The following is a 12,589-nucleotide window of genomic DNA, read 5'->3' on the forward strand; positions in this document are numbered from 1 at the left end:
CCGCCCGGCTTCATTATCATTTTTATTTAATTAAATTAATTAAATTTTTGTTTTGCTTGTTTTTGTTTTTCAAGACAGGGTTTCTCTGTGTAGCTATGGCTGTCCTGGAACTCACTCTGTAGACCAGGTTGGCCTCGAACACAAAGAGATCCGCCTGTCTCTGCCTCCTGAGTACTGGGATTAAAGGTGTATGTCACAACCACCACTGGCAGTACTTTTATTTTTAAGAGAATTATAGAGATTATTTTTAAAAATCGTTTATGCATATGGGTGTTTTGCCTGAATGTATGTTTGTGTGCCGCATGCATGCCTGGTGCCTGATGAGGAAGAAGACAGACAGCTCTGGCTCACCTGGGACGGCAGCGACAGAGGGCTGTGAGCTGCCATGTGGGTGCTCAAAGCCAAACCCGGGTCCTCTGGGTGCACAGCCAGTGATCTTAACCCCTGAGTCATCTTTCCGGTTCCTTTATTGTTAACTGTGTGTGTCTCCACATAGTTAACATGTGTACTCCACATGTGAGTGGCAAAAGTGTTGGATTCCGTGGAAGCGGAGTGAACGGCTGATGCGGGTACTGGGAACTGCATTCAGGTCCTCTGGAAGAGCCGGAAGCTATTTGTATTGTTGAGCCTTCTCTCTGGCCCTTCATTAGTATTTTTATTTTTTTAAAGATTTATTTATTTATTATGTATTTAGTGTTCTGCCTGCATGTATCCCTGCAGGCCAGAAGAGGGCACCAAATCTCATTACAGATGGTTTGAGTACACGTGGTTGCTGGGAACTGAACTCAGGACCTTTGGAAGAGCAGGCAAAGCTTTTAACCACTGAGCCATCTCTCCAGCCCCCTCATTAGTATTTTAAAAAATTACATTTATTATACTTATCTGACCGGAGAGATGGTCAGAAGGTTTTCCCAGGGTGAGGTTCGTCCATTGCACTCCAGATGTACACCAGCTACCTTAGCATTCCTGGTGCTCCATGGGATCCCAGGACTTTGGGGGATTTGTGGGTTTTATTTGAGGCCATAAATCTCTCAGACATTTTGGTGATTCTAGATCAGTTCAGGTTTTACAACAGCTGTTATCAGGAGGGCTCCTGGAGGTAGCCTGCACCCATTGCCTGTCCGGGGAAGCTCTGTGGGGTCTGTGGATGTAGTCTCGTCTTCCTTCTCTCCCAAAGTCTGATGAACACAGAACACAGCCACACTTGAATGCCCGAGGAAGGGGTTTATTTCTCAGAGAGCCCAGTGCTATATGTGTATGTTTATTTATTATTTTATTATGTTTGGCTGAGGTTTTTTATTTTTATTTATTTATTTATTTATTTATTTTTTAAAGAATTTTTTAGTATTTATTTAACTTTATTTTATGGTCATTGGTTTGAAGGTGTTAGATCCCCTGAAACTTTTTACAGACAGTTGTGAGCTGCCATATGGGTGCTGGGACTTGAACCCGGGTCCTCTGGAAGAGCAGTCAGTGTTCTTAACCACCAGGCCATCTCTCCAGGCCCAGGTTTTTTATTTTTAATGTTTGCATATATGTTTGAGTCTCTCTCCACTGCGTGGGTAAGAAGGATTATACTCAGGTCATCTGGCTTGGCAGCAAGTACCTTACCCACTAAGTCATCTTCCTAGCCCCTCCCTGCCCCCATGATGTATGAGCTTTTGCACTCATGGGAGGAGAGGCCAGAGGAGGAAGTGACCAGGTCCATCACTTCCCACCCTAGTCTTTTGAGATAGGGCTTTACTGAACCTGGAGCTAGTCCCGCACTAGCAAGCCCCAGAATTACTTCTGTCTGCAGCCATGGCCACACTCTGCTTTTAACGTTGTGCTGGGCATTTGAGGAGCAAGTGTTCTTTTCCACTGAGCTATGTCCCCAGTGCTGTTTGTGGCGTTTTTATTTATTTTTAAATTATTTTTATTTATTTTGAGACAAGGTTTCTCTTTGTAGTCCTGGCCTGGAATACACAGAGATCCTCTTGCATCTGCCCCACACTCTGTGTGCTGCTACATTCAGCGTCTTTAAAGGGGATTTTTTGTTTGTTTGTTTGTTTAATAATTTCAGCATAGGCTTGTGCTTTTATTTCTGTGTGATCAGGAGGACAAAAAGTTTTGTTTTCCTAATAAAGCCTTGAGTAGGGAGAAGTGGTGGGAGCCTGTTTGTTCTTTTCTTTCTTTCTCTCTCTCTCTTTTAGACAGGGTTTTTCTGTAGCTTTGGAGCCTGTTCTGGAACTCGCTCTGTGGACCAGACTGTCTTTGAACTTAGAGAGACAGGCCTGTCTCTGCCTCCAGAGTGTTGGGTGAAAGGCGTGCGCCACCAACACCCGGCTTATATTTTCTTATTTTGTGTATATGTTTGAGCGTGGGCATACTTGAGCCTTGGGCTGCATATGGAAGCCCCAGACAAAATGCTGAAATTTCTGCAGTCAATTCTCGCCTTCTACAAGTGGGATCCGGGGATTGAACTGAGATCGCCAGGACTGGCAGCAGATGCTTTTTCCTGTCCAGCCGCTGAGTCATTTGGGAGTCCGGTCGTTTCCCTTCCTCGGGGATAGGTCACTGCTCCCTCTGCCCTCCTGTGCTTGTTTTCCAGGCTTCCTGTTCGAGGCCTTCAACGCAGGAGGACCTTGGGAGATCTGAGGTCATACATTTGAGCAATTGAGAGAATTCCGGAGGCCGTAACGTAGAGAGGAAGGACTCTGCGTTGGCTACCGTGTCTTGAGAAAGTATTGCATCACTCCAGGCCTCAGTTTCCCTGGGTGTCAGTGCAGCGCGCCAGCTCCGGAGGGAACCGATTTATTCAACAGGTGGCAATTCCCAAGGTGGGAGAGGCAGGCACAACCCGCAGAGCCAGGACAAAGGCCAGTCCCCAGGGCGGGCCCCGGAATGATTTCCATCTGGCGCTGCTGCAAGGGTGATTGGCAGCGGCATGGGCACCTTTGTCCCGCACACTGACCAGCTGGGCTCCTCGGGAACCCGCGGGCTGGCGCTGGCTGAGCGCGGCAAGTCAGGGCGCGGAGAGGGGCGGGCCTGGGCCGGTGGGCGGAGCGGCGTGAGAGCGGCGGGCGGGGAGGTAGGCCGTGGCTGCAGGCAGTGGGGCGGCCAGGCCCCGGGGGGCCCCGGGTCCCGGGGTTCTGCCCCGCCAGGTGCTGTAGCGGCTCCTCCAGGCCTGGGGCTCCGGGGCTGGCGGGGTCCGAGAGGTGGCTCTCCAGACCTCGTGTTCCTTGCACTGAGTGATCGAGCCCAGTGTCCTGCAGAGGACGCTCGTCAGCGCGTTCTCACCGCTGTCATCTTGTCACCTCTTTGCTTAGCTCCACCCCCGGACTGGGAAACCCGGTTGCTGACGGTCCGCGGTCCCCCGGGCTCAGGCCCCGGGCTGCCCCGCGTTGCCTCCTCCGGCCACGCGCCGCCACGAGCCCGGGATGCAGCTCTCCAGCAGGGCGGCAGCCAGGGAAGCGGCGAGCCGCGACGTGCTGGCCGCGGACCTCCGCTGCAGCCTCTTCGCCTCGGCGCTGCAGAGCTACAAGCGGGACTCGGTGCTGCGGCCCTTCCCCGCCTCCTACGCCCGCCACGACTTTAAGGACTTCGAGGCCCTGGTGAGTGCGCCCTGATCGAGAGTTGCTCGCCGCATCCTGGGCCAAGTGGCCCCGTGGAACGGCAGGCAGAGGCAGCGCCGCCCGTGTTAGAAAACACACCAATTCCTTGGACTTCCCATTGCCAGCCTGGCCTTGGGGAAGGTTTCCATCAGCAAGAACACTCCTCAACACCCTCGTGTAGACACACTGCCAAGTCAGTTGGTGGCTGCTTCCTCGTGTCGGTGACAGACTCCCGGGAGTGATGCGAGGAACAGCTGCATAGTCATCCACAAAAATGCTCAAGTGTGGCTCCAAAGGGGCGTCTGTCTGATCCAGCCGTTCTGCCTAGCTGGGAAGTGGTCCCTCCCTTTGCAACTAGCTAGACTTTGCTCTTCAGATGAAGTTACATAGGAACAGTTCTTATAGAAACAGCCCCACACAGGGCACAGATGTGTTGTGACTTTCTGATAATTAATAATTCTGAGTGCGGAAATTACAGGCTTCAACTCCATGCTTGTCCTATAAGGCATATAATTTCTTGAAGAGCTAGGGTTAGTATCCAGATGTCAGCTCTCCTTGTAGTTCAAATATTTGGCACTACCTAGGAAGATATAAGTTGCCAAAGTTGATTGAGTAAAGAAAATAGAAAGTCTCTGGTCGTGGTGTGTATACCCAGAAGAAGGAGGTAGGAGAAACACAAATTTGAAGCTAGCCTGGGCTACAAAAAGAAACAAACAAACCTTTGAGCCTAGCTGCTTCATTGATGAGTGCTATTTCAAAATCTAGGTGTAACAAATAATTACAGTCTCATAGAAATTCTTCCAATATTGATATGTAGTTAGATGTGGTGGCAGACGGACATCTGTAACCCCAGCAACTGAGAGGTGGAAGCAATAGGTTCAATAATAGTTCAAGGTCAGCCTTGTGTCTAGTTTCTGTACAGCCTGGACTACATAAGACTATCTCAAAACAAGAAAGTAGGAAAGAAAAAAAAAAGGCTGGTATATCCTTGGTATTAAAGCTGATAAAAGTAATACAAAGAAAAGAAAATTATTGGGCAATGCCATTCCTGAGTATAAATGCAAAAATCTGGGGCTGGGGAGATGGCTCAGAGGTTAAGAGCACTGGCTGCTCTTCCAGAGGACTCGGGTTCAATTCCCAGGACCCATATGGTGGTTTAACAATTATCTAACTCCAGGTCCAGGGGACTCAGGACTCTGTCAGCACCAGGAATACACAAGGCACACAGACATACATCCAGGCAAAACAGCCATATACATTAATTTTTTTCTTCTTTAAATAAAAATAAATCCTCTACAAAGTATTAGGACCACAACTCCATGTATAATATGTATAATAAAAGGTAATTCATCATCACCAGGTTGAGGCCCTGCCAGGAATGCATAAACTTTTCAGTTTGGTGAAGTCAGCTCGTGTAATGAACCCTGTTATTCAATGAAAGGGAATTCAGAGTGGACTTTTAGTGTCTAGCACCATCTCTGAAGACGTCATGTGTACTGTGTTCCCTCTGCCTTTATTCCTGGGAGGTCAAGCAGTCAACAGTGGCCAAGCCTTCTGGCTGTGCCTAGTCTTGCAGCACAGTCCTCCCATGTGCTGAGATGCTGAGTCTTGACTGCAATGTCCGGGCCAGTTAGGGCACCGTAAGTGGGAAGTCTGAAAAGTTCTGGTATTCACTTTTTTTTTTTTTTTTTTTTTTTGAGTTGGTGCTATAAGGGACTGGGGCACAAAACATGCTTGCTTAAGGTTGACAACAGCTGTTTATAGGTCAAGTGACTTCAAAGGCTAATGTTCAAAGAAAAGCAAGCCCATTCTGAATTTGGCCTTCTGGATCATTTTGTGGTTATCTGAAGAAGGTAACTTAGGAAGCTGTTTTTTTTTTAAAATGTCCTCTTTTTCTTGCTGAAGGCTTTGGAAGTAATAGAGTGTTTGCCACTTTGGGCCTTTTACAGTTACTTCCCTCCACACCTTTGGACCATTAGTTCTCTGGTCTGAATTGTTTTATTGACTTGCCTGCTAGAGAACCCTTTGAACCAAGTCCCTGGCGTTAGGCAGGGTCTGGCCTTACCCTGCCACTGTACCCAAAGCCCGCAGTTATCTCTGAGCTGCCTTATTTTGAGAACATTTCTATGCTAAGTCAGTTCTTTGATTTTTTTTTCTTTTGTTTTATTTTGTTTTTTTCAAGACAGGGCTTCTCTGTGTAGCCTTGGCTGTCCTGGAACTCATTTTGTAGACTAGGCTGTCCTCAAACTCATGGAGATCTGTCTGCCCCTGCTTCCCAAGTCCTGGGATTACAGGCATGAGCCACCACGCCCGGCTAGTTCTTTGATTTTTTTACAAAGAGAATTCTTTGTGTTGTCTGGGCCTGGCCTAGGAAGTACTTACCCAGACTTGAGGAATCTAATCGAGTACGTGCTGATTGCGCAGGCGGAGAGTCTTCCACCTTCCTTGGTAGCAGGGTTTCATAAGCCCTTATGAGGCCAGAGGATATACAGCACTCTCGGGATGTCCTGGCCCTTTGCCTTTTGTCCCCAGATTATTACTGGATGTGACAACTGTTAAGCTTTTGTTTGTTTCTTTCCTTTAGAAAATACTATGTCCTGGTTTTCGGTTAGACCACGAGCCCTTTATGGGGGTGGGGGGTGGCTAGTGACAACTCCTCTGAATTGACTGCAGGCTTTCTGTGCTCAGAGTGTTTGGGACTAAAATCTGTACCAACATCCCAATCACCATCATCTTGGGGCTTGTTAGAATGGCAGAATGGCTGGGTGCCTTTAATCCCAGCACTTGGGAGGCAGAGGCAGGTGGATCTCTGTGAGTTCAAGGCCAGCCTGGTCTACAGAGTAAGTTCCACGATAGGCTCCAAAGCTACAGAGAAACCGTCACTGAAAAAAAGAATGGCAAAACAGAGCTGGTGTGGGTAAAAGTGCTTCCTGCACAGTCCTGATTCCTTGTGTTTGGTCCCTAGAGCTCACAGTGGAAGGAGAGAACTGCTCCTGCAAGTTGTCCTCTGGCCTCCACAGTCACTGAGACACATACATACGCGCACACACATGCACACTGCTGGAGGCAGAGCAGGCTGACCTCTGTGAGTTTTGAGGACAGCCTGGTTTATATAGTGAGTTCCAGGACAGCCAGTTAGACTCCACCCCCCAAAATTAATTAATTAAAAAAAAAGAAAGAAAACTCCTATAAGGTTTCAGTGCCCTGAGTCCTGATACCATTTCTGCCCTGTGCCCAGGAGGCTCCGGTAGACGCAAATGAAAGCTTTCCTTGTTCTGGGTCCCACATGCAGCAGTCAGTCCTACCCAGAGGTGTTTTGTTTATTTAATTTGCATGTGTTTGCGCGTGTGTATTGTACTGTGTGTGGACTTGTGTGTGTGCCCACTGGTGTGGAAACCTGAAGCTTATATTGGTTGTCTTCTCCATCACTGTCCACTTATTGAGGCAGGGTTTCTCCCGGAACCTGAAGCTTGCCGATTCCAGCTAGTTTAGCTGTCCTGAGTGCTAGGATTACAGCTGGCCTCATCTGCCAGCTTTGGGCATGGGTTTTAGGGATTCAAACTCTGTCCTTATGTTTGCATAGCAAACACCTTATCCACGAGCCGTCTACGCACCCGCCCCCACTCCACCATCCCCTTAATCTTATCCACGAGCTGTCTACGCACCCGTCCCCCCCCCTACCATCCCTTTAATCTTATCCACGAGCTGTCACACACCCGTCCCCCTCTACCATCCCTTTAATGTGCTGCTGAAAACCAAACGCTGGGAGCTGGTGTTTGCTAGGCAGATAGATATTCTGTCCACTAAGTTACGTATCCGTTTTTTTTTTTTTTAAGTCCAGACTAGTCTAGAATTTGGAATCCTCCTGCCTCAGACTTCTGAGTACTTGGGATCACAAGTGAACACTACTATGCCTGCTTCTTTCACAACTTTAAAATTGACTGTGGTGGTTTGAAAGGAAATGGTCCCCAAGGGAGTGGCACTGTTGGGAGACTCGGCTTTGTTGGAGTAAGAATGCTCTTGTTGGAGGAAGTGTGTCAGTGTGGAGGCGGCTTGAGGTCTCACGTGTGCTCAAGAAACACCTGGTGTCTGGCCATTTCCTAGAACTCTCAGCTAAGTTTCCAGCACCGTGTCTGCTGGCGTGTCCCACCACGATGAAGGTTTTCTGAACCTCTGAACTGTGAACGAGCTGCCCCAGTTAAATGTTTTCCTTTACAGGAGTTGTCTCTTCACAGCCGTAGAAACCCAACTAAGATAACGGCTTTCACAAATAATGCCACAGAAAATCCCCCTTCTATGTTAATAATTGTTTGTTTCTCTTTGTCATAGCCTTGCTGGGCCACAGGCTAATGGAGCTTTGTGAGAAAGACCTTTCTTTTTTCCAGGTTAGAAATGGGATATTGACATTTCCTGGGATACATCACTTTTTCTAGGCTCTCAGCCTTGTCTGACATTGAATTTACCCAAGAAGCTTAAGACAAAACAAAACAAAACCCTGATGCCTGGGTGTCATCCTTACAGCAAGTGGTCTCATGGATCAGTGTAGCCCTAGTATTGGGATTCTTGTTGTTTGTAGGTTATGTGTAGCATTTTAATTTTCCTATCAATTGATTTTGGGGGTTTCCACAAGTACTCAGGTGCTGGGTAGGGAGAAAATTATAGTGTTTAGATTTGGTCTGGTCTAATAAAACTGCTTTAGGTAAATACTATAACAGGGCCCTGGTTGTTCTGGAACTTGCTGTGTAGACCAGGCTGGCTTCAAACTCACAACAATCTGCCTACCTCTGCCTCCCCAGTGCTGGGATTAAAAGCGTGAACCATCACATCCAGTGGTAATACTTGATACTGTGTGGGTGGGTGGGTGGGGGGTTCGAGATAGGATTTCTCTATAGCTTTAGAGCCTGTCTTGGAACTCGGTCTATAGACCAGGCTGTCCTTGAACTCACAGAGATCTGCACGCCTCTGCCTCCTAGTACTGGGATTAAAGGCATGGGCCACCATCACCCGGCTTTGTTTTGGGGGGGAGGTAATACTTGATACCTTATTCAACATTTCAACATGCCAGGCAAGTACTCTACCGTTGAGTGACATCCCCAACCCTCAGATTACTTTAACTGCTCCACTCAAAGCTGTGACTGAAGAGTAGGGAGAGAAAAATGGCACAAAAGGCTTGGGTACAGACACAGATACAGGAGGATATGTGCTGGGGAAGATATCTCAACTGTGGGAGTTAAAGTGGAGAATGGAGGGGTGGGTCCACTTCTTTTTTTTTTTTTTTAAGATTTATTTATTATAATGTATGCCTGAAGGCCAGGAGAGGACGCCAGATCTCAGTACAGATGGTTGTGAGACACCATGTGGATGCTGGGATTTGAACTCAGAACCTCAGGAAGAGCCGCCACTGCTCTTAACCTCTGAGCCATCCCTCCAGCCCCAACCACTTTTTTTTTTATAAAGATTTTATTTATTACATATACAATACAGTGTTCTGCCGCCATGTATGCCTGCAGGCCAGAAGAGGGCACCAGATCTCATTTTAGATGGTTGTGAGCCACCATGTGGTTGCCGGGAATTGAACTCAGGACTCCTGGAAGAACAGTCAGTGTCCTTAACCTCTGAGCCATCTCTCCAGCCCCCCAACCACTTTTTAAAAACCATGCTAGTAAGTACACTGGTGAGCAGTAGAAGATGAAGATAATTGTGTAAGCAGAGCTGGGGACCCGGCCACGGGCTTCATGCATGCTGGACCACTACAGTGTAGCAGTCCACAGAATTACAATCCCCAGCCTGGTGTTGGGGTATTTATTTATTTGTTTACTTGTTTGTGAAGGTGGATGTGTTCAAAGCTCAAAGGACAGACAATCGGGAGAGTTTGTTCTCTCCTTCCATGAGGGTCCTGGGGATGGAACTCAAGATGTCTGGCATCACCTTTATTATGAATTCAGGACATCAGACCCACCACCCTTATTATGAACAGAAAGCAAATAGAGTTCTAGACGTAGCAGCCATAAGTTGACTCCCATTCCGTTGTCTGAGAATCAGAGATGACCACAAAGAAGGCATTTCTAAAGTGCTGCCTGTGCCTGGACACTGCTCGAATTTCTTTTTAGATGCAAAGTCCACATTTCCTTCTTTCCTCTCCTTGTCTCTCTTTTCTCCCTCCTTCCCTTGCCTTTTCCTCTCCTTCCCTTCCCACTCTTTCTTTGAGACAGGTCTCATGTAGCTGAGGCTAGTGTCAAGCTTGCTGTGGACCCTATGTAAGCTAAGGCTGGTCTTATAATTTTGGTTATGAGCCCAGCCTTTAACGGCTGAGCCATCTCTCCAGCCTGCTAAGGCTGGTCTTAAACTTCCGGATCCTTCTGCCTCTAGATCCTGAGTGCTAGGATTCCAAGCACTACCACCCACACAGTTTATAGGCTCCAGGGTTCTGTGCTTCAACCAGTACCCATACAATTCTAGTTCCTTTGTTATGTTTTTGAGATTTATTTATTTTATTTGAATTTCTTTATATAATACATTTTAATCATATTCTTTTCCTTCCCTAACTCCTCCCTGATTCTCCTCACCTCCCTAATTCAGTTCTTTCTCTTTCAGAAGAAAAAGGAGGGGCTGCTGGAGAGATGGCTCAGTAGTTAAGAGCACTGCTTGCTCTTGAGGAGGACCTGGGTTTAATTCCCAGAACCCACATGACAGCTCACAACTGTGTATAACTTAAGTTCTAGGGAATCCAGCAGCATATATGCAGACATACATGCAGGCAAAAACGCCAATGCCCATAAAATAAAAATGAATATTAATAAAAACAAAGGTCAAAACAAGCTAACAAAGAAAATAGCTAAGGTGGTGGTGATGCTTGCCTTTAGTGCCAGCACTTGGGAGGCAGAGGCCGGTGGATCTGTAGAGTTGTTACACAGAGAAACCCTGCCTCGAAAAACAAATCAATACAACAAAACAGTAAGACCAAAAAAAAAAAAAAAAAAAAAAAGCCACAAAAAACCAACCAAACAAAATGAAAAATGCATAAAAAATATGGGGTCTATTTTGTGCTGGCCAACTACTCCTGAGCGTGGGGCCTTCCCTGGGGTGTGTGGTATGTCTAGCAGCCTTCCACTGGAGAAATGTTCCCTTTCCCAGCAGGTATCATCTGCAAACAGCGTCTTGGTTAGAGGTGGAACTTTGTGTCCACTTCCTTTCTCTGTGCTAAGGCTTTGTCTGGTTCAGGCCTTATGTGTCTGTCATAGTCTCTGAGTTCATGCGTGCATCAACTCTGTTGTGTCTGTATGATGCTCTTACCCTGGAGTCTTCCATCACCTCTGGTTTTTAACAATATTTCTGCTTCCTCTTCTACATAGATCCCGGAGCCTTGAGGGGAGGGGCTTGACAGAAACCTCCCGTTTAGGAATGCGTGCTCTAAAGACTCACCTTCTCCACGTTGTACAGTTGTGTGGCTCTGTACTAATTACTGTGTACTGTGTGTGGGTCTCTGCAAACACTGCGGCCAGAAGAGTGGCAGTCTGTGTACAGCAATAAGGACGTCCAGTTCAACATGACTCAGTAACTGGTGTTGGTTCAAGCACTGACACTGGCGGTTTGTTTTAGGCATATTTAAGCACAGCACAATTTGGGAAAAAAGTTTCCTGATGATAATTAACTCAATCTCTTGTATACAACAAAGCTTAAAATGATGATTATATCAAAACTCTTTGTAAAGCATATGTGATATTGTCCACAAAGAGGGGTTCTATAGGTTGACTACGACTACGTGTGACATCTTAAGGGTCTGGGTAGGATAAGATAGTGCAGAGGTCATCAGGCTATTAACCACCTTGGTTCCCAGCCTCCTAGGAGGAAAACAGGTTATCTCTCCCTTTAAGAGACAACCCTGCATGTTTGACATTCCAGGTTACCCTAGTGCTTATCAGTGAGTGCTAAGGACCTCCTGTCTCCTACAAGCTTTTCTAATGAGAGTTGAGTGACCGCTGAGCTGAGTCTCAGCCAAGTGTAGTAGCTGTGGTCCCGGGTAGAGAGCTTTCCTGCAGGTCAGCGGGAGTCACAAATGAACAGAGCTGAGCTAAGAAGGAGTGGCAGGAATTGTAGAGACTGCTCCTTCATTTCCCAGCCACCCAGACCTGAGATAAACACACAGAAACTATATAATTGCAATACTGTTTGTCCAATAGCTTAAGCATATTTCTAGCTAGCTCTTTTTTAAAAATATTTTTTATGATTTATTCAACTTTGTTTTCTGTGCATTGGTGTGAAGGTGTCAGATCCCCTGTAACTGGATCTTCAGACAGCTGTGAGCTGCCATATGGGTGCTGGGTATTGAACCTGGGACCTCTGGAAGAGCAGTCTGTGCTCTTAACCACTGAGCCATCTCTCCAGCCCCTTCTAGATAGCCCTTACATCTTAACCCATTTATATTAACCTGTGTATTGCCATGTGGTTGTGGCCTACTGATAAGATTCTGTCAGCTGTCTGGTGTCTGTCTCCTGCTATGGCTCCATGACATCTCTCTGACTCCGCCTACTCTTTCTCTGATGTGAGATTCCCCTCTGTATGTTGTGAATATCATTGGTTAATAAAGGAACTACTTTGGACCTATAGCAAAGCTATAGGGGAACAGAGCTGAGGGGAAACTAAATTGAATGCTGGGAAAAAGGAGGCGGAGTCAGAGAGAAGCCATGGAGCAGCCACAGGAGACAGACAGGCCTAAACTTTGCTGGTAGACGACGACCTTGTGGTGCTGCACAGATGAATGTAGATGGGTTAAATTAAGATGTAAGAGTTAGCAAATAAGCTAGAGCTAATGGGCCAAGCAGTGATTTAAATAATATGGTTTCTAGGGAACCAACAAGCGGCCTCCCTTCAACATTTCTCTATATCTTCTCAAGCCTCATTATATTCTGTTAAGCCATTGGCTGAAAGAGGCTTCTTTATTAACCAATGACAATAAAACATTCGTAGCATACAAAGGGGAAATCCCTCATCAAGGA

At 46.8% G+C, this 12,589-nt stretch overlaps 1 protein-coding gene across 1 annotated transcript in view; it reads left to right on the plus strand.

Annotated features, from left to right (window-relative positions):
• The first annotated feature begins 3,076 nt into the window (after positions 1-3,076).
• The window catches only part of Parp16 (poly(ADP-ribose) polymerase family member 16), a 28,865-nt gene continuing 19,352 nt past the window's right edge, over positions 3,077-12,589 (plus strand). The window contains exon 1 of the mRNA XM_050151941.1: positions 3,077-3,593. Coding sequence (XP_050007898.1) covers positions 3,420-3,593 — 174 coding nt within the window. The 5' untranslated portion in view covers positions 3,077-3,419. The remainder of the gene's footprint in view (positions 3,594-12,589) is intronic.

Source organism: Alexandromys fortis, unplaced genomic scaffold, assembly GCF_014885135.2.
Source record: "Alexandromys fortis isolate MF-2015 unplaced genomic scaffold, M_Fortis_MF-2015_v1.1 scaffold_70, whole genome shotgun sequence".
NCBI lineage: Eukaryota > Metazoa > Chordata > Mammalia > Rodentia > Cricetidae > Alexandromys > Alexandromys fortis.